At 60.4% G+C, this 24,091-nt stretch overlaps 1 protein-coding gene across 2 annotated transcripts in view; it reads right to left on the bottom strand.

The window, feature by feature from the left end:
* Window positions 1-5,048: 5,048 nt before the first annotated feature.
* The window catches only part of RYR1 (ryanodine receptor 1), a 93,919-nt gene continuing 74,876 nt past the window's right edge, over window positions 5,049-24,091 (bottom strand). Inside the window, exons 77-88 of one of the 2 annotated variants that reach the window (XM_043534534.1) lie at window positions 23,746-23,797; window positions 22,423-22,669; window positions 22,227-22,306; window positions 21,495-21,571; window positions 20,972-21,045; window positions 19,965-19,982; window positions 12,814-12,894; window positions 12,254-12,342; window positions 11,894-12,022; window positions 10,656-10,760; window positions 8,098-8,127; window positions 5,049-5,200 (exon numbers count right to left, since the gene is read on the bottom strand). In XM_043534534.1, the coding sequence (XP_043390469.1) occupies window positions 5,078-5,200; window positions 8,098-8,127; window positions 10,656-10,760; window positions 11,894-12,022; window positions 12,254-12,342; window positions 12,814-12,894; window positions 19,965-19,982; window positions 20,972-21,045; window positions 21,495-21,571; window positions 22,227-22,306; window positions 22,423-22,669; window positions 23,746-23,797 (1,105 nt within the window). In that variant the 3' untranslated portion in view covers window positions 5,049-5,077. Of the gene's footprint in view, window positions 5,201-6,030; window positions 8,128-10,655; window positions 10,761-11,893; window positions 12,023-12,253; window positions 12,343-12,813; window positions 12,895-19,964; window positions 19,983-20,971; window positions 21,046-21,494; window positions 21,572-22,226; window positions 22,307-22,422; window positions 22,670-23,745; window positions 23,798-24,091 lie in introns of those variants that run through there. The other variant, XM_043534533.1, reaches the window with a different exon arrangement.

The raw sequence follows: 24,091 nt of genomic DNA, 5'->3' as shown, positions 1-24,091 counted from the left end.
GTGTCAGAGGGGGCCTTGGGAGGGGGTCAGCGCTGCGGGCCCCCTTTGCCTCGGGGTCTGGTTCTGCTCCCCCTGCAGGCCTGGGGGTGGGTGGGGTGCAGCGGTAGGCGAGAGGGGCTGATGGGGGAAGTCCCCCCCAGTCTCGAGCTGCCCTGAAGGGCCCAGTGGGGAGAAGCTGGTGGGGGGGCGGGGGGATGACACTGTCAAGCGTCTGCCCCCCCCACACACCCAGAGGGGTAGTGCAGCTGGGACGAATGGAGGGGTTCAGGGGGGCCGGACACTGACGCAGGGAAGGGGCTTCTCCAGGGCCAGGAGATCCAGATACCCCCCAGACCCAGAGACCCCAGCCCCCAGGCCGAGACCACCACGCATAGCCCAGCCCCCCACGCACGGGGTGTTCAGCACCAGCCGGTCCCACTGGCCCTTGATGTCGTCGTCCTCGGGCTGGTCGGTGATGTAGAGCCCGTCAAACTCCAGCTTTCGGGCCAGCTCCTTCTCCCGCTTGAAAATCACCAGCGGGACCTGCCGGGAGAGGGGAGTCAGGGCATCGTGGGGGGCTCCCAGCGAAGGGGGGGGGTCAGGGCACCGTGGGGGTCAGGGCATCGTGGGGGGCTCCCAGCTCGGGGGGAGTCAGGGCCTTGTGGGGCTTCTGGCTGAGGGGGGGACACAAGCTGGCCCCTCAGCCTCCCAGCCCAATGGCCCCTCGGTTTTGGGGGGAAGGGGACATGGTTCTATAATGGGTGGGCATGGCTCAGGGATATGCCCATAGCCTATGGTGGGCAGGGCCCCAGGGTGGGTGGGGCCCCGTGGCTGGTGGGTGTGGCCCCGTGGCAGGCAGCTGGGCATGGCCCCAGGCAGGTGGGTGTGGCCCCGTGGCAGGCTGTGGGCGTGGTCATGTGGCCGGTGGGCAGGGCCCCGTGGCTGGTGGGTGTGGCCCCGTGGCAGGCAGCTGGGCATGGCCCCAGGCAGGTGGGTGTGGCCCCGTGGCAGGCTGTGGGCGTGGTCATGTGGCCGGTGGGCAGGGCCCCGTGGCTGGTGGGTGGGGCCCCGTGGCTGGTGGGTGTGGCCCCGTGGCAGGCAGCTGGGCATGGCCCCAGGCATGTGGGTGTGGTCATGTGGCCGGTGGGCAGGGCTCCGTGGCTGGTGGGTGTGGCCCCGTGGCAGGCAGCTGGGCATGGCCCCAGGCAGGTGGGTGTGGCCCCGTGGCAGGCTGTGGGCGTGGTCATGTGGCCGGTGGGCAGGGCCCCGTGGCTGGTGGGTGTGGCCCCGTGGCAGGCAGCTGGGCATGGCCCCAGGCAGGTGGGCGTGGCCCCGTGGCAGGCATGTGGGCGTGGTCATGTGGCCAGTGGGCAGGGCCCCGTGGCTGGTGGGCGTGGCCCCACAACAGGCAACTGGGCGTGGCCCCATGGCGGGTGGGCGTGGCCCCAGGGCTCACCTTGAGGCAGTTGTAGCCGATGATGCAGAGGAAGGCGACCAGCGTGTGGGTGATGGACAGGAACTGCAGCGTGGGCTGCATGTAGCCCGTGCTCTCCTCCAGGAAGAAATAGACCATGCTGTCCTCCTCCTCGTCCTCCCCGGCCCCGTCGCCGCTAGCCCCGAAGCCCGAGCCCCCCGCCAGCTCCTCCAGCAAGCCGGAGTCCTCCAGCTCCTCCTCGCCGGGCGGGGAGTCCGACACCTGCGTGGCCGGGACAGCGTGGGGGCGTGGCTGATGGGGAGCCACACCTCCTCCAACCCCCCCCCAGCACACAGGCATCCTGGCTTTCAGCCCCCCCCCCCAACCACTAGACCCCATCCCCCTCCCAGAGCTGGGGATAGAACCCAGGAGTCCTGGCTCCCAGCCCCTCCCCCCCCCATCCGCTCTAACCACTAGACCCCACTCCCCTCCCAGAGCCGGGGATAGAACCCAGGAGTCCTGGCTCCCAGCCCCCCCCAACCCCACCCACCGCTCTAACCACTAGACCCCACTCCCCTCCCAGAGCCGGGGATAGAACCCAGGAGTCCTGGCTCCCAGCCCCCCCCCCCCCCACCGCTCTAACCACTAGACCCCACTCCCCTCCCAGAGCCGGGGATAGAACCCAGGAGTCCTGGCTCCCAGCCCCCCCCGGCTCTAACCACTAGACCCCACTCCCCTCCCAGAGCCGGGGATAGAACCCAGGAGTCCTGGCTCCCAGCCCCCCCCCAACCCCACCCACCGCTCTAACCACTAGACCCCACTCCCCTCCCAGAGCCGGGGATAGAACCCAGGAGTCCTGGCTCCCAGCCCCCCCCCGGCTCTAACCACTAGACCCCACTCCCCTCCCAGAGCCGGGGATAGAACCCAGGAGTCCTGGCTCCCAGCCCCCCCCGCTCTAACCAGTAGACCCCCCTCCTGCCCCGGGCGCCCGGACCTTGTAGAAGAGGAGGATGAAGTTGATGGCGAAGGCCAGGAAGAGGGCCAGGAAGCGCAGGTTGTAGAAGTTCCGGGACAGGTAGTTCTGGAAGGACAGAGCGGGTCAGCACCGACGTGGCTGGCCAGTGGGGAGCCCTCCCCTCCCCCTCCCTGCCCCACGGCCTGACTCCCCCCCTTCCCCAGCCCCATGGTACCAGGAACTTGACCCTCTGGATCTCCAGCTCGGCCCAGAACTCCAAGCTGCCGTTGGCCGGCTCCTCTTTGCGCTCCCGCGGGGTGGCCGACTTCCTCCGATGCTTCCTCGGGGCCTCGGCCGCCGGCTCCTGGGGGGCCGCCGGCTCCTCCAGCCCCACCTTCTCCCCATTCTCCGTGCTGTGGGGGAGGGGGGGCAGTGGTCAGTGGGCAAGGCGGGGTATCCACCCCCCCCCTCACGTATTCAACTCCTTCCCCTACGCCAAGCCCCTTCCCTCACCCAAAACTGCCCCCCAGCCCGTGTAGCAGCCCCCTCCCTGGGGCAGGGGGCACACTGGCAGGGGACGGGGGGGCAGGCTTGCCCCATCATTGCCCTAATGGCCTAAGCTACCCCCCGCCCCAGAGATCTGAGGAGAACCGCTCCCCGCAGGCCCCATCACCTCCCCAAGGGGTCCTGCCCCCACCAGGACCCACTCCCTCCCCACCAACCCCACTCACTCGGCCTTCTCAGCCTCCGCAGGTGGTTCTTCGATCTTCTCCGGCTCCGGCTCGGCCTCCTCCCCTTCCAGCTGAGGAGTAACACAACAGACCCCGCATCAGGGACCCCGGACAGGGAGAAAGGGGGTCCCCTGGTATGTGGGAAGCAGCCCTCCCCTGGGGCTGAGACGGGAGACCTGATACCAGGCCTGAGTGCTGGCCCAGCTGGGCTGGGAACCTGTCTGTAAGGGATTGAACCCAGGAGTCCTGGCTCCCAGCTCTCACCCGCTCTAACCACTAGACACCCCCACCCCAACCCAGAGCTGGGGAGAGAACCCAGGAGTCCTGACTGCTGTCAAAAGGCCAGCCCTGCCCCAACCCCCAACATACCCCCAGCTTCCTCTTGATGATGGGAGTCCCCTCGGGGGTGGGCGGTTCCACCGCCGTGGTGTCCCCCATATCCCCTAGGCCCCCGGGGGCATCGGGGGCAGTTGCTCGGTAATGCCCGGTGTCCTTCTTCATCTCCAGCCTGAAGGCCTCCTCCTCGTCGGGGGCCTCCTCCTTGCCGTCCTCCACGAACTGGGCCGCCTCCCCGTCCTCGGCCGTCTCCTGCCCGTCCTCGGCCGGCCCCAGGTCCCCGTGGACCTCGTCCTGCGTGGGGTCGGGCATGCTGGCCAGCAGCTCGGTCATCGTGAGCTTCTTGGCGCCTTCCACCAGCCCGCCGCCAAAGAGCACGGTCCAGAGGAGGAGCAAGACGCCCTTGAGGACGCCGGAGAAGAAGAGCAGCGCACCCAGGAGGACGGCGTAGACACAGGAGCTCACACCCACCGCCAGCTCCTTGACCGTCATCTTCTTCAGCCGGCGGAGCTGGCGGCGCAGGTTCCGGTAGGTGAACAGGCGGAAGAAGTCCAGCACCCCGTCCAGGAACTCCCCGAAAGCCGAGGTCGCCTCCGGAGGAGCCCCGGCCGCCTTCTCCACCTCGGTCCCCTCCCCGCCTTCGCCCTCTTCCTCCTCCTCCTCCTCCTTCCCCGCTTCCTCCTCCAAGATCTGCGCCGCGATCTGCATCTCGAAGATGGTGTCCTCGCAGAAGTTGACGAAGAGCTCCATCTTCTCCGACTCGCCGCCCTCGTTGACCACGTCGAAGATGAACTGCCGCTTGGACTCCTTGACCTGGGGCATCTCCCACTGGGCCTTGTTGGTCTCGCTGATCTCGAAGTAGATGCGCTCGATGCGCTTGCTGGCCCCCATGATCTCGATGCGGCCCAGGTAGGGCCGGAAGTAGTTGAGGATGCTCTCGGCCAGCTCCAGGAAGGTCTTGAGCCGGCTGTCGTGGGGCACGTGCTCCGAGAGGTTGGTGAGCAGCACCGCCACGTTGAAGCCGATGTCCTTGGCCGGCTCTTGGAAGCGGTTGGCAAACTCTTCGTAGTCGATCATCTCGTTCTCGTCCGCCTCGGAGCAGGAGAGCAGGAACTGGATCTCGGAGGGCGTGTATTGCTTCTGGCTGTCCATGGCCTTCTGGAAGTCCTTCTTGGAGATGAGCCCCCGCGGGTCCGTGATGTAGTCCAGGAAGGCGTCCGACGCCACGATGTCCTTCAGCTTCAGGAACATGTCAAAGAACTTGAGGATCATCTCCACGTTGCTGGACGACTCCACCAGCATGTCCACCATCTGCCGCGCAATGGTGCCGTTCACCACGTTGCCTGGGCCGGGGCAGGGGGAGAGAGGGTTAGGCGGACGGACAACCAGCCAGAAGGGCATGCGGGGCGATGGCCAGACAGAAGAGCGTGCACGGGGCTGCACAGACAGAAAGACACGGGGACGGCCAGAGGCGTTTGCATGCAGACGGACAGACAGACGGACGGGCATGGGGATGGAAGGCAGAGGGAGGGGAAAGGATGGAGATGCAAGAGGGACCAGGACAAGTGACAGGGTTTGTGGTGCCCTGAACCGTGCCCACATGTGCCAGGCTGGGCCAGTGAGAGGCACTGCCATCTGCCCGGCTGGGGTGGGGGAAGAAGCTCACTCTGGGGGATCTCGAGCCCTGGCCCAGTGGCCCTCACCCTCCAGCAGGGACAGCAGCATCACCACCATGTCCTTCTGCAGGTCCAGCAGCTCCTTCAGCAGCCCGATCTGGCTGGAGTCCTGAGGAGACACGGGGAGCGACGTGAGACGCGCAAGATTCCCGCCGTGCCAGCATGGCTCCCCCACACATATGCACGCCCCTGCCCTCACACGCCCTCACTGCACATATGCACACCCCTGCCCTCGCATGGCCCCCCCTGCACATACTCACACCCCCGCCCTCGCACGGCCCTTTCCCCTCATCAGTGTGTCTGGCTGGAAGCTGCAAGCCGCGCTCCCTGACTCAGCAGGATCGGGGTCCCAGCCCCCCTGCGCTATGGGCCAAGGGGAGACCAGGGATATGCCCCGAACTCAGACCCCAGCCTGGGCACCGTGAGCCTCGCCCGGGGCCTGGCAGTGCCCAGGGCTGCCCAGACTCTCGCTCCCCAGGCCCAAGTGCCAGGGACTTTGGAGCATCCGACTCGCCGAACCCCTGGCTGCTACGACGCGCCCGGGCGGGCCGGGCCCACCCCAGCTGAAGCCGCCCTGCACCGTGCCAGCTGGGGCTGTGGCCTGATGCCCGGTCGGGACAGCACCGCACACTGGCGAGGGACCTTTCTACCCTAACCCGGGCAGGGTCTCCCCCTCCGGCCCCTTCCCCTGGGCCTGGCACTGCAGACACAGAGATGCCCCATCAGCTCCCGGCTAGCCTCCCGACAGGCTGGGGCCGTGGATTCCCCCAGGCTGGGGCTATGCGGGGGAGGGGGAGCCTCACCCCTCCCCCTCTTACCTCGGGGTACAGCCTGCTTCGGAAATGGTCCTCACGGGCAGCGCAACAAAGAGAGAGTTTGGGTGCGGAAAAACACCCCCCAAATCCCCCCAAGGCACCTGCAGGGAGTCCCCAGCCCCCACCCCCCCGCAGCTTGCTCTAGGGTGGGGAGCCAAGACAGGGCGCAGAGATCCACCCCCTCCAACCCAAACTACCACACGGATACGGGCAGGGGAGATCGCCCCCCACTTCGGCCCCAGGGAGGAACAAGTGCGCAAGCCCTCGTGCATGGGATTGCATGCATGTCCCCCTTGTGCGTGTGCACATGTGGGTGTGCGAGAGCTCATGTGTGCGTGCAAGCCGTCAGGCGTGTGATCGTGTGGGCATGCGATCTCGTGCGGCACGTCCTTGCGTGTGAACGAGATCTTGCACACGCGCTCTTGTGCATGTGATCTGAGGCGTGTGCACAAGATCTTGTGCGTAGGTGCAGGTGTGAGCCCACGTGTGCGTCTGCATGTGATCTCGGGTGCTCAGGTCAGCGGCCTGTGCGATGCGTGGCCCTGTCGAACCACGTTCTACGTTGGCGTGCACTGGCCTGCGGGACTGCGTGCGCACGTGCGTGCGATGGCACGCGCACGCCTGGTGACGCGCGTCGGGCTGCTCCGAGGGGGTGGGGTTCCCATCCCGCACCAGCCACACGCTCCTGGAGAGGAGGCCCTTTTCCTGGCGCACTCGGGGGAGAGGGGGGGCACAGCCAGTCCAGCCGCCGCCGTCGTCCCCCATCAGCACCCGCTAGAGATCACCACCAGAACGCGGGACCTCCCGCCAGAGCTCAGAGCAAACAGAAGCACCAGCCAAGCACGGCGCCAGCCTGCTCGCCAGATACCGGGGGGATGGAGGAGCGGGGGGAGATTGTTACACGGGAGGCAGGAGATGTGCCAGATGGGGGGGGACCCAGGCCAGACCAACCCCCTGCACTTTTTTGGGAGGCGCCCAGGCACCCCCCCAGGCTCGGGAAGGGGGCTATTTCCCCCCTTGCTCTCCTAGAGGGATTACAGTACCCATGCAACTGTAGCCTCACCCATGCCCAGGAAGGGCGGGGCCTTGCTCCCACCAGGGAAATCCCATGAGCTGGCACCTACGCCTCGCCCCCCCAGCTGCAGGGGTGTGACCAGGGGACACCCCCCCCCCATTCAGCTATGGGCCACCCGCCCTAGATCAGGGACTCAGGGTGGGATAACCCACGGGGGTCAGACCCCTCTGCCCACACTGGGTCCGAAAGCAGTAGGTGGGGGTGGGGCCACCTGGGAGTCTGGAGGGACATCGTTATGTGGGGCCCTATGAAAGCCCCCTGGAGTCGCGGAGCCCAGCTCTCCCGGGCACTGGGACCCCTGGGGCGGGCAGGGGGGCTGCACGGCTGAGCTACCTGCGGCCATGCTTAAGACAGTCAAGCTGCTCCGGATCGGGGCCCCCTGATCTATTGTGCCGTGCAGAGCTGGGGGGAGAGGCTGAAGTCGGGGTGTCCCCCGCCCTCACACACTCCCCCAATACACACACACACACACAGTGTTACTATTCAGCGGCATCGGTGTGGCCATATTCCCGAGCGCTCCTGCAGAACGGGATCGGGAACGGGGTCACCGTCACCCTGCGCTGCGGAGCGGCAGGAGGTCTCGTTTCAATCGTACGGTTTATTTTTTGTAAAATCAGGGTTTCCCGTCGCCCTCCAATTCCGACTGACTTTACGCCTTTATCGTAAGGCTCCCTAATTGCTGTCAATGGACCAAGCTGTTCGGATTTAAAAAAAAACCCCCATCAAGACGGAATTAATTTTTGACAAAAATGGAAAAAAACAAAATCAGAAAATAATAAATCCCCAAATCCTGCCAAATCAAACGGCTTTCTGAGGGCCTTAGTTAGGGGGCTCGGGCCTGGGGAGCTTGGGGGAGCTGGCAGGCGTGGTGAGTATCAAGCTGGGGGGGGCTGTCTATGGCACTGGGCTGGTGCTGTTAGTTTGGTCTGGCCTGGGTGGGAGCGGGAAGAAGGAAGGGAAGGGAGAACAAGGAAGGGGGCCAGGGAAAAGGCTGGAGGACCAGACTGGGCACAGAGCCGGAGCCCGAGGAGAGGAGAGGAGAGGAGCAGACAGGGTGGGCGGCGGAGCGGGGCGAGCGCGGGCGTGAGATGGCGCGTGCCACACACAGGTTCTTACGCCATTTCGGAGTCCGGCCGGCTGGCTCATCTGTCACACATCAGAATAAAAATTTTATTCAGCATTTTTAAGAGCATTTTTGTATGTCCGGCCCCTTCCTTTATTGCCTGGGCTGGCAGGGGGTCCCGCCCCACAACCCCCGAGCTGGGCCTGGCAGGAGGGGGCAGCAACAGGGGCTGGGGTTTCCAGAACTAACGGAGTCTACAGGGCAGCAGGGAAAGGTCTGAGCTAAGGGGAGTCTGGAGTGCAGACACACTTACAACCAGGAGTCCTAGCTCCTGGCACCCCCTGCTCTAACCACTAGACCTCACTTCCCTCCCAGAGCTGGGGATAGAACCCAGGAGTCCTGGCTCCTGGCCCCCCTGCGCTAACCACTGGAATGCATCACGCAACATTGTATGTGAATCTATTTTCCGTGAGGGGCAGAGATTCTGGTCTCATGAACGTGAGGACAAGCAGGATGGAAGGAAGGATGGAGAGGTGGGCGGTAGATGGGTGAAGAGTGAAGGGTGCTGTGACAAAGTGGGGATTTTCCCTTGTTATGTTGCGTGCAAGTCTGACTGGTTTGCGTGGACGCTGTGTGTACCCTTTGCGGGGGCTGCTCCAGCTGCCTGTAGGGATGCTCTAGCCACCCCTTCATAACCTGAGACCCAGGAGACTCTGGCCCGGGAAGCGAGACAAAGGCCGGAGGAGGAGCAACGGGCAGGGCAGGGGCCGGGCAGCTGGAAGGGAGTCAGTCAGGGCTGGCTTGGGGTGCAGGGGGAGGGCCAGAGGCCTGGCTCCGGGCTCCCCTCCCCCCAAGATGGACTTGGCTGAAAGTCACTGATTTCTGTGCTAACAAGCTCTGCCCTACGCTCTGTTCCTCTTGACTAATAAAACTTCTGTTTTCTTGGCTGGCTAAGAGTCACGTCGGCCTGTGGAGTTGGGGGGCAGGGCCCCCTGGTTTCCCCAGGATCCTCGCCTGGGCGGACTCACTGCGGGAAGCGCACGGTCAGGAAGGGGATGCTGAATGCTCCGAGGTCAGATTCAGGAAGGTTGAAGCTGTGTGAGCTTCTTGCCCTGGACACGGACGCTCAGAGAGAGGAGGCTCCCCCAGAGTCCTGGCTGGCTTCGTACGGAGTAGCTCCAGAGCACTGACCCAGTGACTCCGTTGACAGGTGGATAAGGGCTGGGTGGGTTGGTGGATGTGGGTGTAGGAGGATGGAAGGATGGATGGATGAAGGGCTGGCTGGCTGGCTGGGTGGGGGCTGGGTAGATGGATGGATGGAATGATGGATGGATGAATAGACGGATGGATAGATGAGGGTGTAGGAGGATGGATGGATGGATGGATGGACGGATGGATAGGATGGATAGATGGGAGTGTAGGAGGATGGATGGATGGGAGGACGATGGATGAAGAGATGGATGGATGGATGGACGGGTGGGGGCTGGGTAGATGGATGGATAGAATGATGGATGGATGAACAGACAGACGGATGGATGGATGAAGGGCTGGATGGATGGATAGGATGGATAGATGGGGGTGTATGTGGATGGATGAAGGGCTGGGTGGATGGACAGATGGACGGACAAGAGTCCTGCTTGCTCACACACCCCCATCCCTGGATCCTTCCCCCCCCTTCCCCTCATTCATGTCACACTTTGCCCCGCGGCAGCGCTGGGCCCGGGACCTCCCTTTGACAGGGCTGCATGGGGGGCCCTACCTCTGCCCGGCCCAGAGGGGGTGTGGGGGTGCCAACCCTGTGGGCCCCCACTCTGCTGGGCGTCCTGGGGCGCTGACTGGGGCGCGACCCATAAAGGAAGGCGAGACAGGCAAATACAAAAATGGGTCGGTCAGAGAACACCCAAAGCTGCTGCCACGGCTCGGTGGGGGGATGGGGGGGCATGGATCGGGGGAGGGGAGGACAGGCAGGGCACAGAGCGATCTGGGTTAGTGCAGCAATTAAAGGGGTCAAAGTCACTCCCCCCAACTCGGCAACTATGAGACCTACTGTGTGGGGGGAGGGGTTAAGATTAGGCGGCACTTCAACTGAACTCCAAATCCTTCTTTCTGGTCTCCATTCCCACCCCCCCGCAGCCGGATCGGAACCAGCGGGGCGGAGCCGGGGCCGGGGGGGGGCGGAGCAGAATCAGCGTTGGGGGGAGGGAAGCCTTGGATCAGAACCGGTGGAGGGGCCCAGCCCCAGATCAGAACTGGCAGGGGGGTCCCCAGCCCCGGATCGGGACCCATGCGGGGATCCCAGCCCCAGCGGACATGCCCACTAGACACGAACACTCGCGGGAGCTGCCCCAGCCGGAGGGTCCCTCCTTCCAGGCGGCGGAAATTGACCTGTAGCAGCTGGCTACCGAATGGGTCAGGGTGGCGACCGAGGTCCTCGGAGCCTGGCGATGGCATGTCTGCGACGGGCCACTGAACGCGTGGCCCTAGCTCCCGAGCCCGGCGAGTCCTGAGCAGCCGGGCGACCCCTTGCGGGGGAGACAGGCGCCCCACCACGTCCCCCCGCACCCAGCCTGCCCCCTACCCGCCCGTGCCCCGCGCTGGCAGCTGCGGTTACCTGAGCCAGCTTCATCATCATGTGGGCAAAGACGTGGAGGAAGCCGACCACGGCGTCCCACAGCCTGCTGTGGGCCAGGCTCTGCTGGTTGCCCGTGCACGGGCCCTGCGGGAGAGAGACAGAGTCAGCCGCAGCAACGACCAGCGCGTCACTGGCCAGCCGCAGAAGCCAAACCTGCACGAACTGCCCACGGGGACCCTGGCCCGGCGCTGAGATGCAGCCGCCTCTGGGGTGGGGCGTGGAGCTGGTTATATAGGGGTCATCTTCACCCCCCCCCCCCGCCCCTACATCACAATGGCTTCTATTTATTTCCTTGCTGGTGCGGAGAATGGGAGTGGGCAGGGTGCAGATGCAGCCGTACCTGGCCGTACTGGGGATCAGCGCTCTGGGGCAGTGCCAGGGCACCGTACCTGGATGTACTGTGGGGCAGTGCCAGGGGGCCGTACCTGGAGGCAGCACCAGGGGGCAGCGCCCGGGCCGTACCTGGACGTACTGTGGGGCAGTGCCAGGGGGCAGTGCCCGGGCTGTACCTGGACGTACTGTGGGGCAGTGCCGGGGGGCAGCGCCCAGGCCGTACCTGGACGTACTGTGGGGCAGTGCCGGGGGGCAGCACCAAGGGGCAGTGCCCGGGCCGTACCTGGACGTACTGTGGGGCAGAGCCGGGGGGCAGCGCCAAGGGGCAGTGCCCGGGCTGTACCTGGACGTACTGTGGGGCACTGCCAGGAGGCAGTGCCCGGGCCGTACCTGGACGTACTGTGGGGCAGTGCCAGGGGGCAGTGCCCGGGCCATACCTGGATGTACTGTGGGGCAGCGCCAGGGGGCAGCGCCAAGGGGCAGTGCCCGGGCCGTACCTGGACGTACTGTGGGGCAGTGCCGGGGGGCAGCGCCAAGGGGCAGTGCCCAGGCTGTACCTGGATGTACTGTGGGGCAGTGCCAGGGGGCAGTGCCCGGGCCGTACCTGGGTGTACTGTGGGGCAGTGCCAGGGGGCAGTGCCCGGGCCGTACCTGGATGTACTGTGGGGCAGTGCCAGGGGGCAGTGCCCGGGCCGTACCTGGATGTACTGTGGGGCAGTGCCAGGGGGCAGTGCCCGGGCCGTACCTGGATGTACTGTGGGGCAGTGCCAGGGGGCAGTGCCCGGGCCGTACCTGGACGTACTGTGGGGCAGTGCCAGGGGCAGTGCCCGGGCCGTACCTGGACGTACTGTGGGGCAGTGCCAGGGGCAGTGCCCGGGCCGTACCTGGATGTACTCTGTCAGGCTGTTGAACACCTGCTTGGCCACGGCCATGGCCTTGGAGAAGTTACGTTTGCCCTGCTCGTCGATGACGTCCTTGCCTGAGTAGTACCAGTAGAAATCGCTGATGGATTCCTGGGAGGGGGGGGAGGGAGAAGGGGGGTTAGTGCTGGTCCCGGGGCTCAGCCCTCTGCCCCCCATTGGCTGCGGGGCCGGCAGGCTGAGTGGGTACCGCCCCCCACACCCGAGCGGTCTGTGCCATGGGCCGGCTGCGGGGGGAAGGCTGCAGGGGCCGGCTGCCTGGTGGGGAGGGGTCTCCGGGGGCCGGTGCCCACTGGCGGGGGGCAGCTGGGGCGGGGCGCTGACCTGCAGCCGCAGCAGATAGTCCACAGTGCAGATGATGATGTTGACGGTGGTCGTGTTCCCCGTCTGCGTGCGCAGGTAGTTCTGGAAATCTGCGGCGGGGGGGAGACGCCGGGTCAGGCCCCCTCACCGACCCACTGCCGAGCGCTGCCCAGACCCCTTGGCGCGGGGGGCGCTGGGACGTGCAGGAGGAGCTGTGCCAGGCGGCGCGTGGGCAGCCGCTGGGGGCTTTGTTCCCCACCCACAATGCCTTGGTCCTGTGTGGGTCTCTGTGTGGGTCTCTCCCACCCACCCTCTGCCTGGAGCGCCCACCTCCCACAATCCATAGTGCCCACTACCCACCCACCCATCGACCCAGGTACCCACCCATAATCCCCCCCATCCATGTACCCTTCTGCAGGGCCCACCCTCCTGCCCCGCTACCCACAGAGAACCCAGCTAGGCAGCTGCAACCCCCTTCATTCACAAACCCCCCATCGCCCTCACGTTCCCCGCCCCAGAGGAGCCACGCCTCCCCCTCAGGCTCTGGGCTTCGCGGGGCCTCCAAGCCGAGGCGGCCGTACCGTTATTGTGGCCCTCGCACAGGAGCTGCAGGAGCCGGAAGAGATCCTGCGTGAACTCGTTGTCCGCCATCACCTTCTCTCCTAGAGCGGGGCACGGGGAGGGGGAGAGAGAGAACTGGCCAACATTAGCAGCCGCGACCGGGCGAGGGGCCCTGGGTATGGTGCCACAGGGGTCAGCGCGTGCAGGGGGCAAGGGGAGAGGGGCCAGTGGCGGCCAGGCAGCCCACACTCTGGGACACAGCACACGGGGGCACCACCCGGAAGGCCTTGCTCAGGGCTTAACACTCTGAGGTCATAAGAGGGAGTAACCCTCACCCTGAGTAAGGAGCGAGTAACCTCCACCCTGAGTAAGGATGGAGTAAATCCTGAGTAAGAAGTGAGTAACCCCTACCCTGAGTAAAGAGCAAGTAACCTCCACCCTGAGTAAGGATGGAGTCAACCCTGAATAGGGAGGGAGTAATCCCTCAGTAAGGAGGTAGTAATCCCTGAGTAGGGAGGGAGTAACCCTCACCATGAGTAAGTAGGGAGTAACCCCTGAGTAAGGAGCTCAGGATCTACCCCATTGGTTCCCACGGTAGTTGAGCCCGAGCAAGGCCTGCAGGATTCAGCTCAGGTTAGTGGGTTCAGACAGCATGCGTCTCATTAGGGACCCGCAGGGCTCCTTTGAGTTGTCGCCTGTGGGGGATGGGGTGGGTGGGATATTGTTTCTTTTTACCAGCTGGAGAACAATATCGTCACCCCCAACATCCTGGTGCCAGCAGAGCTGGTCCCAGCAGGGTCCCTTCCTGGCCAATGCAGCGGGCAGTTGGTGGGAGGGGATAAAGAGAATTCAGAGGGAAGAGGGGAGGGTACTGGGGGACAGGGACTATTATTAAACAATACTGGCTGGTTTACTGGGGAGCCATGGGGTATTTATTTAAATAATTCTGTTGGGGCCAAATCCTGACATCTGAACTCAGGCAAAGAGACAGGTGGGAGTTTTGCAAGAGTAAAATCTGAGTAATGTAGGCACAAAGTCAGGATAACGAGGAGTAAAGTCAGAGTAACTAGAGTAATTCTAAGTCTTTAAACCACGATTTGAGGACTTCAATAGCTCAGACATCGGTGAGAGGTTTATTGCAGGAGTGGGTGGGTGAGATTCTGTGGCCTGCGTTGTGCAGGACATCAGACTAGATGATCATATTGGTCCCTTCTGACCTTAATATCTATGAGTCTATGAGTAACTAGGAGTAAAGTCAGGGTAACTAGGAGTAACCTCAGAGTAACTAGGAGTAAAATCAGAGCGCTGCTGTAATAACAAAGGGGAAGTCCAGTAATGGAGGAGTAATGTCTGAGTAATGTGGGAATAAACACAGGAATATTGTAAGAGTCAAGTCAGAGTAACACAGGATTAATGCTGGGGGGTGTCTGAGTAACGTCTGTCACATCTCCTGGCTGGTTAACAGGATTAGTGGCAAAGGGCAGAGGGTCAGTCACACCAACCATACTGCGGCACTGGGCATTAACGCTGGAATGAATCGCATTGGGGGCAGGGGCTGTGTGCCTGGCCCCCAGGCGGATTCGTATCGTCCCACGCGGCATTAATGACCAGCCCCTTTTCCACGGTTCATGAAGTCACTTCCTCCCCTTTGCGGCTGGGATTCTCCCCACTGTCGACTCCCCCTTCCTCTCCCTTGATCACTGGGGATCATGGTGCTGGGGGGCGGAGGGCAGGGAGCAGGGCAGGAAGAAGTCACCACAGGTCATCTCACCCAAGCCTAGGTAGCTAGGGAGATTTGTCCCCAACTGTGTCTGTTGCTTCGCTGTTTAGAGAGACGCTAGTGTGTGTGTGTGACAGTTACGACCCCAAAACCACCACTTACTGAAGTTACCACACAGACACTACCACAATATTATTGCACAAGATACTGCAAATGCTACTACATTGTTACTACACAGATACTAACATACTGTTACTACACAGATACTACCACAATATTAGAACAGAGATACTGAAAAGATGCTACTACATTGTTACTACACAGATACTTGCATATGGTTACCACACAATTACTACCACAATATTAGAATAGAGACACTGCAAAAGAACTACATTGTTACTACCCAGATACTATCACTCTGTGACCACATAGATACTACAAAGTCATGACCCCACGGTTAAGACAAAGATACTACAAAGTTACTATTACAATATTAATACAGAGATGCTGAAAGGGTTGTTACTATATTGTAACTACATACAGATACTACTACAAAGATACTATGAAGATACTCTTACATTGTTACTCCAAGGACACCACACTGATACTCCAAACAGACTACAAAAGCACCATATAGCTATTACAAAACCACCACGAAGGTCCTATGAAGATATTACTCTATTGTTACTACAGGACACCATATTGTTACTACAAAGATACTACAGAGATGTCATATCATTTCTAGAAAGACACCACAATACTGTGAACATTCAATCTCATTGATACCCCAAAGACACCACAGCCTTACTAGAAAGTGAACACAAAGTTTCTATAAGTTTGTATAAAGTTTGTATAAGTTTGTTTATAAGTTTCTACATCACTACTATGGTGCTGCTACAAAGAACGGTTACTCGCCTTCTCATAACTATTGTTCTTTGAGATGTGTTGTTCGTGTCCATTGCAATCAGCTGTGTGCACACACTGCGTACATGACAGCCGGAAGATTTTTCCCCAGCAAGATTTTTCGTGGCACTAGGTACAAGTGTTCCCGTACCTCAGCGACTGGCTGATCAAAGGCCACTTCTGGGCCCCGGAAGAGGCGCAAGTCAAATTCATCAGGGCAACATTCGATGCACTGAGCCTTCTCCTGAACATGGGGAAGTCCACTCTGTCCCCTGTTCACCAGATAGAGTTTATAGGCATGTTGCTGGACGCGACCCAGGCCAGGGCGTACCTGCTGGAATCGAGGTTCTGGGCCACGGGCGACATCGTTCGGAGTCTCAGGTAGCGTCCCGCCACCATGGCACGAAATGGCCTAAGACTTCTGGGACACATGGCCGCGTGTACCTATGTGGTGCAACACGCCAGGCTCAGGACTGCGGCCGCTCCAATCGTGGCTGGCCTCGGTGTATCGGCCGGTTCGGGACAGTTTGGACTGGGTCGGGACTCTGCCTCGCCTTGTGCTCGACTCCCTTCTGTGGTGGCTCGACCCACAGGTGGTGTGTGCAGGGGTTCCCTTTGCCGGCCCCCAGCCAACCCTCTCGTTGTTCTGTAAGGACAAGGTTCAGCTCAGGCCTCACCCGGCTTTCCTCCTGAAGGTTGTCTCCCATTTTCACATCAACCCAGACATCTTCCTCCCCGTGTTCTACCGTAAGCCGCACTCGAGTGGCAGGGAGCAGAGACTTCACTCATTGGATGTCCGCAGAGGCATTAGCCTTCTACATCGAGAGAACAAAGCCGTCCCGAAAGCCCGTCCAGTTATTCGTGGCTGTGGCGGACAGAATGAAAGGTCTTCCCGTCTCTTCTCAGCGGATTTAGTCATGGATCATGTCCTGCATACTTGAGTGCTAGAACCTGCCTGCTTCTCCGATTGCTGCGCTCCACCAGGGTGCAGGCTTCTTCAACAGCGTTCCTGGCAGACATTCCTACCCAGGAAATTTGCAGAGCAGTGACGTGCTCCTCTCTACAGTTTCACCGCACACTATGCAATCACCCAGCAGGCCCAAGACGAGGCGGCCTTCAGATGAGCCGTGCTCCAATCAGTGGAAAACTCCGCCCTCGCCCCCTGAACTTGGCTGGTGAGTCACCTGACTGGAATGGACAGGAACAAGCACTCGAAGAAGAAAAAACGGTTACTCACTTTCTCGTAACTGTTGTTCTTCAAGATGTTTTGTTCATGTCCAGCCCAATACCCACCCTCTTACCCCTCTGTCGGAGCAGCTGGCGAGAAGGAACTGAGAGGGCGCCGGGTTGGCAGGGTCCCATATTGGGTGCCATGAAGGCATGACTCCAAGGGGCACCCAGGCCGACCCGACGGACCCATCGAACGTTGCCCTGATGAATTTGACTTGCACCTCTACTAGGGCCCGGAAGCGGCCCTTGATCAGCCAGTCGTTGAGGTAGGGGAACACTTGTACCCGGTGCTTGCACAGGAACACGGCCACGACTGCCGGGCACTTGGTGAATACTCAAGGCGCCGCTGACAGGCCGAGCGGGAGGACTGTGAACGGTAGTGGCTGTTGCTCACCACAAATCTGAGGTATTTTCTGTGGGACGGGGTAATCACTATATGGAAGTACATGTCCCTCAAGTCGAGGGCAGCATACCAGTCCCCTGGAGCCAATGACGGGATGATGGAGGCCAAGGAGACCACGTGGAACTTGAGTCTTGATGAATTCGTTGAGTTCTCGCAGGTCCAGGATGGGCCTGAGGCCGGCTTTGGCTTTCAGTATTACGAAATACTGGGAAGAAAAGCCCCTGCCCCTGTAGCCCTGAGGAACTTCTTCCACTGCTCCTAGCGAGAGGAGCGAGTGTTCCTCCTGGATAAGGAGTTGCTCGTGAGAGGAGTCCCCGCAGAGGGACGGGGAAGGGGGGTGGAAGGGCAGGAGGACTGAGAATTTGAGTGAATATCCCCTTTCTCCCCATGCGGAGCATCCAGCGGTCCCCCAAATGAAACTTATAAGAAATCTACATTAACCGTAACTATTGTGCTAACTACGACCAGTATGATAACTATGTACACTAGGCTAGATACTGGAAAGCAGGCGGTAAGAAGGAACTGAGCGGGTGGCGGGCCGGCAGGGTCCCATATGGGGTGCCGTGAAGGCGCGACTCCCAGGGGCACCCAGGCCAACCCTGCGGACACTGCTAGGGGGGAAATCTTCCAGCTGGCGTGCACACGGCACGCGCACAGCTGATTGGAATGGACACGAACACGCACCTGAAGAAGACAGACACTAGTGTTACTACAGGGACGGCACGTTGCTCCTCACCAGTTCAGAGGCTACAAAGACACCACATCGGTAACACAAAGATGCCACGTTGTGACTACACAGGGGTGTAGTCCGCTGTCGAGCTGGCTAGGGAATCTGGTCAATAAGAGGGTCGCTCAGCCCTGCCCACGCTCGTAGCCCCAAGAGACCGGGAGGGCTGGGGGAGGCGGAGAGGTCCATGACAGGGTATCAGGCGGGGCGGGCGAGTCCCTGATGAGAGCGGGGAACGTGGCTCATGGCGAGGGCACCGGAGCACCCCGGTTCCAGCATGGGGGGCCGGGGCAAGGGGTGCGGTTAGTACTCAGTGCAGATCGGGAGAGGCCGGTTCCAGGCTGCTGGGGGCGGGGCCTAAGCTGCAGGACATGCCACGTGGAGCCACGGAAACACTCCCCCGCCTCCCCCGCAAGGCTGATCAGAACCCCCGGGCCTGACACACCCTGGGGAGGGGGGAGACGGCACGGCATAGCGACCACCGCAGCTCCCCGGCTGGGTCTGCCCACCATAACAAACCAGCCCCCCCACTACGGGAGACCCAACCATAACAAACCAACCTTCTCCGGGACACCCTACTATAACAAACCAGTGCCTCCTGCTGGGTTTGCCCAGCATAACAAACCAGCATGTGCAACAGAGTGGATAACCTTGATTGTTAAATAAAAAATAAAATAAAATCAGAGGGTACTTCAAAATTTAAATCAGATTTTTTTAAACATTTAAATTAAATGCAGGTTTATTTTTTAACAATAAACCTATTTAAAATTAAACTGGAAACTGAGAACCAATGTCACAGCCTAAATTTATGAACTTAATACAGAAACGAAGATTCAGCCCATCCATATCTGCTGCCAAATTTCCCAGCAAGTCGTAGCATTGAACATGTGCAAGTCCCCAGCTGAGCCCCAAGAACCAGAGTTTGCCGACGGGCTAAGCCGGCTTGGGGAAGGGCAGAGAGAATATTTTAGCCGTGTCCGTTTATTCAACTAGTTCAATTCACTGGCCAGGCCACCCAAAGTTCAGCGACCGACTGGGAGACAGTTTCCAGTCTTGGAGAGGACGAGATCTACTAGTTCTACAATCCTGAAGGCCATGGTAACCAGAAACGGCTACTACATTTCGCTAGCAACAGTTGCTTCCTTTGTTGAACAGATCAGCTAGTTTTCACTGCAAAACGCTGTCCGATAAACTTTTTATTTTTTAACGTTTCCAGCCCGTTTGCTTTCATTCAAATGCTGGTTTTTCGCAATGGTCACTGAGTTGAACATTTCTACCCAAACAGGGCCTGACGCAAATCACACGTAAAAACTGAGTCGTAGTCTAGCAAACGAGACAGGCGCTGTTCGCCCTTCTCTGAAATAATCACAACCGTAGAATGGTAGACCAGACTCTGACTCTGGGCAAGCTAAGCCGCACGAATGGTCAACAAACGCCTGTCGCTGGGGTGTACTGTCCTAACCGGCAGAAGAAGTCCCAAATGTCGTGAAAAGGCTCAATATTGCTGCCGATCGCCACGGCCGAATGGTCACCAGCTGACGGGAAGCAAGCCCTTGGCAGGGAAATCACTAAAAGGTACAAGTGCAAAACCTGATTCACAGCACTGATTGAAATCAGCGTTTCCAGCTGCTCCCTCGGACTGAGAGCAACACAGACTCGGCAAGGAGCGACCCTACCATAACAAGCTGACATACATAACCCGGCAGCGCACAGGCCCCCCCTCACAATAACAAGTGAGCGTGTGTGGCCAAGTACCCTCAAGCAGACATGCGGTAATACAGCAGCCTAGCACCCACGTGCAACACAACAACCCGTGAGCACAGCTCCGTGCTTGAGAGACCCTACAATAACAAACCGACATGCTTAGCTTGTGCTTCCTCCCCCAGCCCAGCAACCCTGAGATAACAAACCAACGAGGCCAGCCTCAGCTCCCTCCAACGAACACGTCAGCACAGGCAGACCGGCACTCACAAGGGACCCTACAATAACAATAAGACGGAGCTGCCCCTCCCCCGCCGGCCCCAACACACCTGCCGGTGACTTGCCCCCCCGCGAAGGTTGGGCAGGGCCCATGTTGGGGGGCAGGGGGTTCTGATCAGCCATTGGCATTGGAACAAGCCCGCCGGGTTAGAAAACAGACCAAGAAAATGCCCGGAAAAAGAAACCACCACAGAAGCAGGTTATTTACCATTTTCCCGACGGATGACTGGGGGCGCCGGTGAGAGGGGGATGGGGGGAGCGGGGAAGGGGGGGGGAAGAGGAAGAGAAGGGGAGGAGAGAGGAGGTGAGCGCAACACGTCACAGCACAAAGGAAAAGGAGATGATTAAAACCAGATTAACGCCATTAATGCGGAGTCGGAGCCGCCCTGGGCGGGGCGAGGGGGCGTTATTACAATCCGGATTAATAGCAGCGCCTCACTCTGGGGGGGTGGGGGAGCCCGCAACCACACGGCAGCTGTGAACACAAACCGAGGGCGGGGAGGGGCCGCGGCGGAAGGAGGGGGAGGGGGCCCTGGTGTCCCATCAGCTCTGAGCCGCAGGGTTCCTCCAACGGAGACGGGAGGCCGGGCTAGATGGGCCTGGCCCCGTGAGACCGGTTGATGCAGCCCTTCCCAGCAGCCACCGCAGGATCAGCTCCCCCCCCAGGAATTCCCGTGGGGGCAGGGCGGCCCCGACTCATCTCACTGTCCCACCCATAACCTGCCCTAGACATCCCCCCTTCGCTGGGCAGTGCCCCCGGAGCCTGCCCTCCCAGCCCCCACTGCCCGCCCTGAGAGGGGATCGAACCCTGGACCTGTGGATCCAAACTCCCCAGCTCAGGGTCAGGCCTGTTAGCTCAGAGGCTCCAGCGGCCACAGTCCCAGCACTGGCCGCTAGGTGCTTCATTAGCGTGAGTGACCCTGCCCCAGGGGCTGCTGGGATTGGGGCCTGAGATCCCCCAAGGCCATCACTCACTCGCTGTGGCAGCATCCTGGCACCCTGGTCAAGAGGGTGGGGGGCAGAGATCTGCTGGACTGGGGCTGAGATGTGGGGGGGCCTGGGCCGGGGAGCGATGGGGGGCAGAGATCTGCGGGGCTTGGGGCTGAGATGTGGGCGGGGCGGGCGGTCTGGGCTGGGGCTGAGATGTGGGGCAGCGATCTGCAGGGTCTGGGGTCAGCAGCCAGGGTGACGGGGGTGGGGGCCGCGTGGACTCACTTGTTCCTTCCTCGGTCACCATGCCTAGTCCCTCGGCCTTGTTCTGCCGCTCGAAGGCGTTGAGGTCCAGGACGCTGCAGGGAGAAAGGGGGGTCAGGAGAGGCCGGAGGGGAGGGGAGTGGGGTGACCCTGCCATCAACATTAACCCTCCACCCCCCAGTGCACCTTGGGGGAAGGGCCCACAGCCTAACACAGCCCAGCCCCCTCCCCCCGGGGGTATGGAGTGGGGGGCCGATGGGTGTTCGCCCCGGCATGCTGGGGGGTGGGAAGCAGGGCCGTGCAATGCCACTCAGGGCAAAGGGGATCGATTTCCCTGGGGGTCCCTCCACGGTTGGCTCCCCATAGTAACAGGGCAGGGAGGGGGAACAGCTGGCAGCAAAGGGGGGTAAAAGGAGAGACGGAGACAGGCCAGACGCAGGAAGGAAAAGGAGGTCGGCAGGGACCAGCTTGGCCTGCGAGGAGGGAGGGACGCAGGCCGGGACAGAGGGGCAGAAGGGGACACATGACGGACGGTCCCGCTCACCTGCAGGTCTGCATCAGGGCCTGCACGCTATGGAAGAAACCCACCTCCCGCTTCTCCTTCAAGTAGTCCAGCATTTTCTGTGGGACAAAGGCAGCGGCCCAGAGTGGCGACTCAGCAACTACTCCCTCGTTACTCTGCATACCCATTAGTTACCCAGCTGTTACTCAGCCTGTCCTCCCTCGTTACTCAGCCCGTTACTCGGCCTGTCCTCCCTCGTTACTCTGCATACCTGTTAGTTACTCAACTGTTACTCAGCCTGTCCTCCCTCGTTACTCAGCCCATTACTCAGCCTGTCCTCCGTTGTTACTCAGCCCGTCCTTCGTTGTTACTCTTCATGCCTGTTAGCTACTCAGCTGTACCCTGCACATCCTCCCTCATTACTCAGCGTGTACCCATTAGTTACTCAGTGTGTACTCCATAGTTATTCAGCCATTACACAGTGCTTTCTCCATCATTACTCAGTGCACATTTACTCATTACTCAGCTGTTACTCACTGCATACTCCCCTTGTTACTGAGGGGATAAGCCCTCTTTACCCCACACTCCTTCACCTGTTACTCAGTAGTTACGAACGGGTTACTTGGACATGACTGGCTGGTTACTCAACACGTGGCCGTGCTGCTCGACCTTCACTCAGCCGTTACTCCCGGGCTCAGCGGGAGCTTTGCCTGCGTAAGGTCTGAGTGAAGTGCTGGGGGCCTGGCCCCGGGAGCGACGCCAGCAGGGCCGTACCTGCTGCACTTCCATGTTGCCTCCGTTTAGGATGGAGATGCCCAGCTTGAGGGTGGACGACACCATGGCACCTGGCTCCCCTGCCGACAACCAAGGCAATGCTGGTTACCAGCCTGGCATGTGGCTCACCCCCCAACCTGCCAGCCTCCCGTCAAGCCGCCCCGCTGTCCCTCCCCAGGCGAGGGTCCGATCTCACCTTTGCAGGCGCTGATCATCTGCAGCACCATCTCAGCCGCCCCGCGGTTGTGCAGCCGTGACTGCTGGTAGAGCAGCTTCTGCTTCTCCATCTCCTTCTCCTGTGGGGTGGAGACACAAGGGTCAGCACAGGCAGGGGCTGGGGCAGGACTGGAGGTAGGGAGCGGATCACCTACCTCAAAGGACCCTTCGGCCTCCTCCTCGTCTTTCTCACCACCTTCCTCTTCACCTTCTTCAATGTGACAGCTCTGGGAGTGAAAGGGGATCCAGAGTGAGGGGTGCTTGGGAGCCAAATACCAATACCTGCTGCCCCCCCTCCAATCCAGATACTACACCGGTACTCTGGAGATACTACGTCGTCACTCTAGAGATACCACACTGCCAGTACACTGTTACTTTAGAGATGCAACACCATTATTCGGGAGATACTACATTATTACTCTGAAGATACTGTATCATTACTCTGGAGATACCAAACAGTCAGTATATTGTTACTCCACATATACTAAACCTCTACTCCAGAGACACTACAAAGTTAGTACATCATTACTCCAGAGATATTATAATGGTACTCCAGAGATACTGTGCCATTAGCACATTGTTACTCCAGAGACATTATGCTGTTACTCTGTTGTTACTCCAGGGATATGGCACCTTTACTCCAGAAACACTATAACTGTTAGTACTTTGTTACTCCAGTGACACTACATTAGTACAATGCACTCCAGACTCATGCTACTACTCCAGAGATATGAAGTTGTTACTCCATCATTGCTACAGAGATACTACAACATTACAAAGTGACACTACCTAGTTATCCCAAAGCTACTACATCGCTGCTCCAAAGATACCACACAGTCATTCCAAAAATATTATACAGCTGCTATGCCATTGCTATTCCAAAGATATTTTGCCATTACTCTTAAGTTACTACACTGTTACTACTGCCCACAGGGCTGTGACCTGGGGGTTTTCCTCCGGCCACTCCAGAGTAGCAGGAGCAGAAGTTTGTGAAGGTGTGGGGGAAGGGTAAACTGCCCCTTACTGCAAATCTGGTTTGAGGGGAGAGTCCGGGGAGGGAAGGATTCAGATCATCTGCTGCTTGAACACCCAGAGAGCAGGGTTCGAATCCGGCTCCGCTCATGAGTCTGATGGGCTCTCCTGAGACTGCTCAAACCAACCTCGGTAAATGATGGGGAGGGGAAATGGGGCGACACACTGGACAGGGAAGGGGGCAGTGGGTGGGACGTGCACTGGGAGGGGCCGGCGGTGCTGGGGGGTGAGACGTGCTGCGAGAAGCTGATGTGGACTTGGGGTCACTCACCTTCGCCATGATGTCGGCGTAGGCCATGTACAGATAGTCCTCGTCCAGTTTGCTGAAAGGCAGCGCACAGGCCAGAGTCAGAAACAGGACCACAAGCTCCAGAGAGGCCAGCTGAACAGTTCTACAACAGAGCCTGGACCCCACCCCCCTCCTGAAGCCAGGGATAGAACCCAGGAGTCCTGGCTCCCAGCCCCCCTGCTCTAACCACCAGGCTCCACTCCCCTCCCAGATCTGGGAATAGAACCCAGGAGTCCTGGCTCCCAGCCCCCCTGCTCTAACCACCAGGCTCCACTCCCCTCCCAGATCTGGGAATAGAACCCAGGAGTCCTGGCTCCCAGCCCCCCTG

Source organism: Chelonia mydas, chromosome 23 (assembly GCF_015237465.2).
Source record: "Chelonia mydas isolate rCheMyd1 chromosome 23, rCheMyd1.pri.v2, whole genome shotgun sequence".
Lineage (NCBI taxonomy): Eukaryota > Metazoa > Chordata > Testudines > Cheloniidae > Chelonia > Chelonia mydas.
The sequence above is the reverse complement of the archived record's forward strand: the minus strand, read 5'-3'. Positions and strand labels throughout refer to the sequence as shown.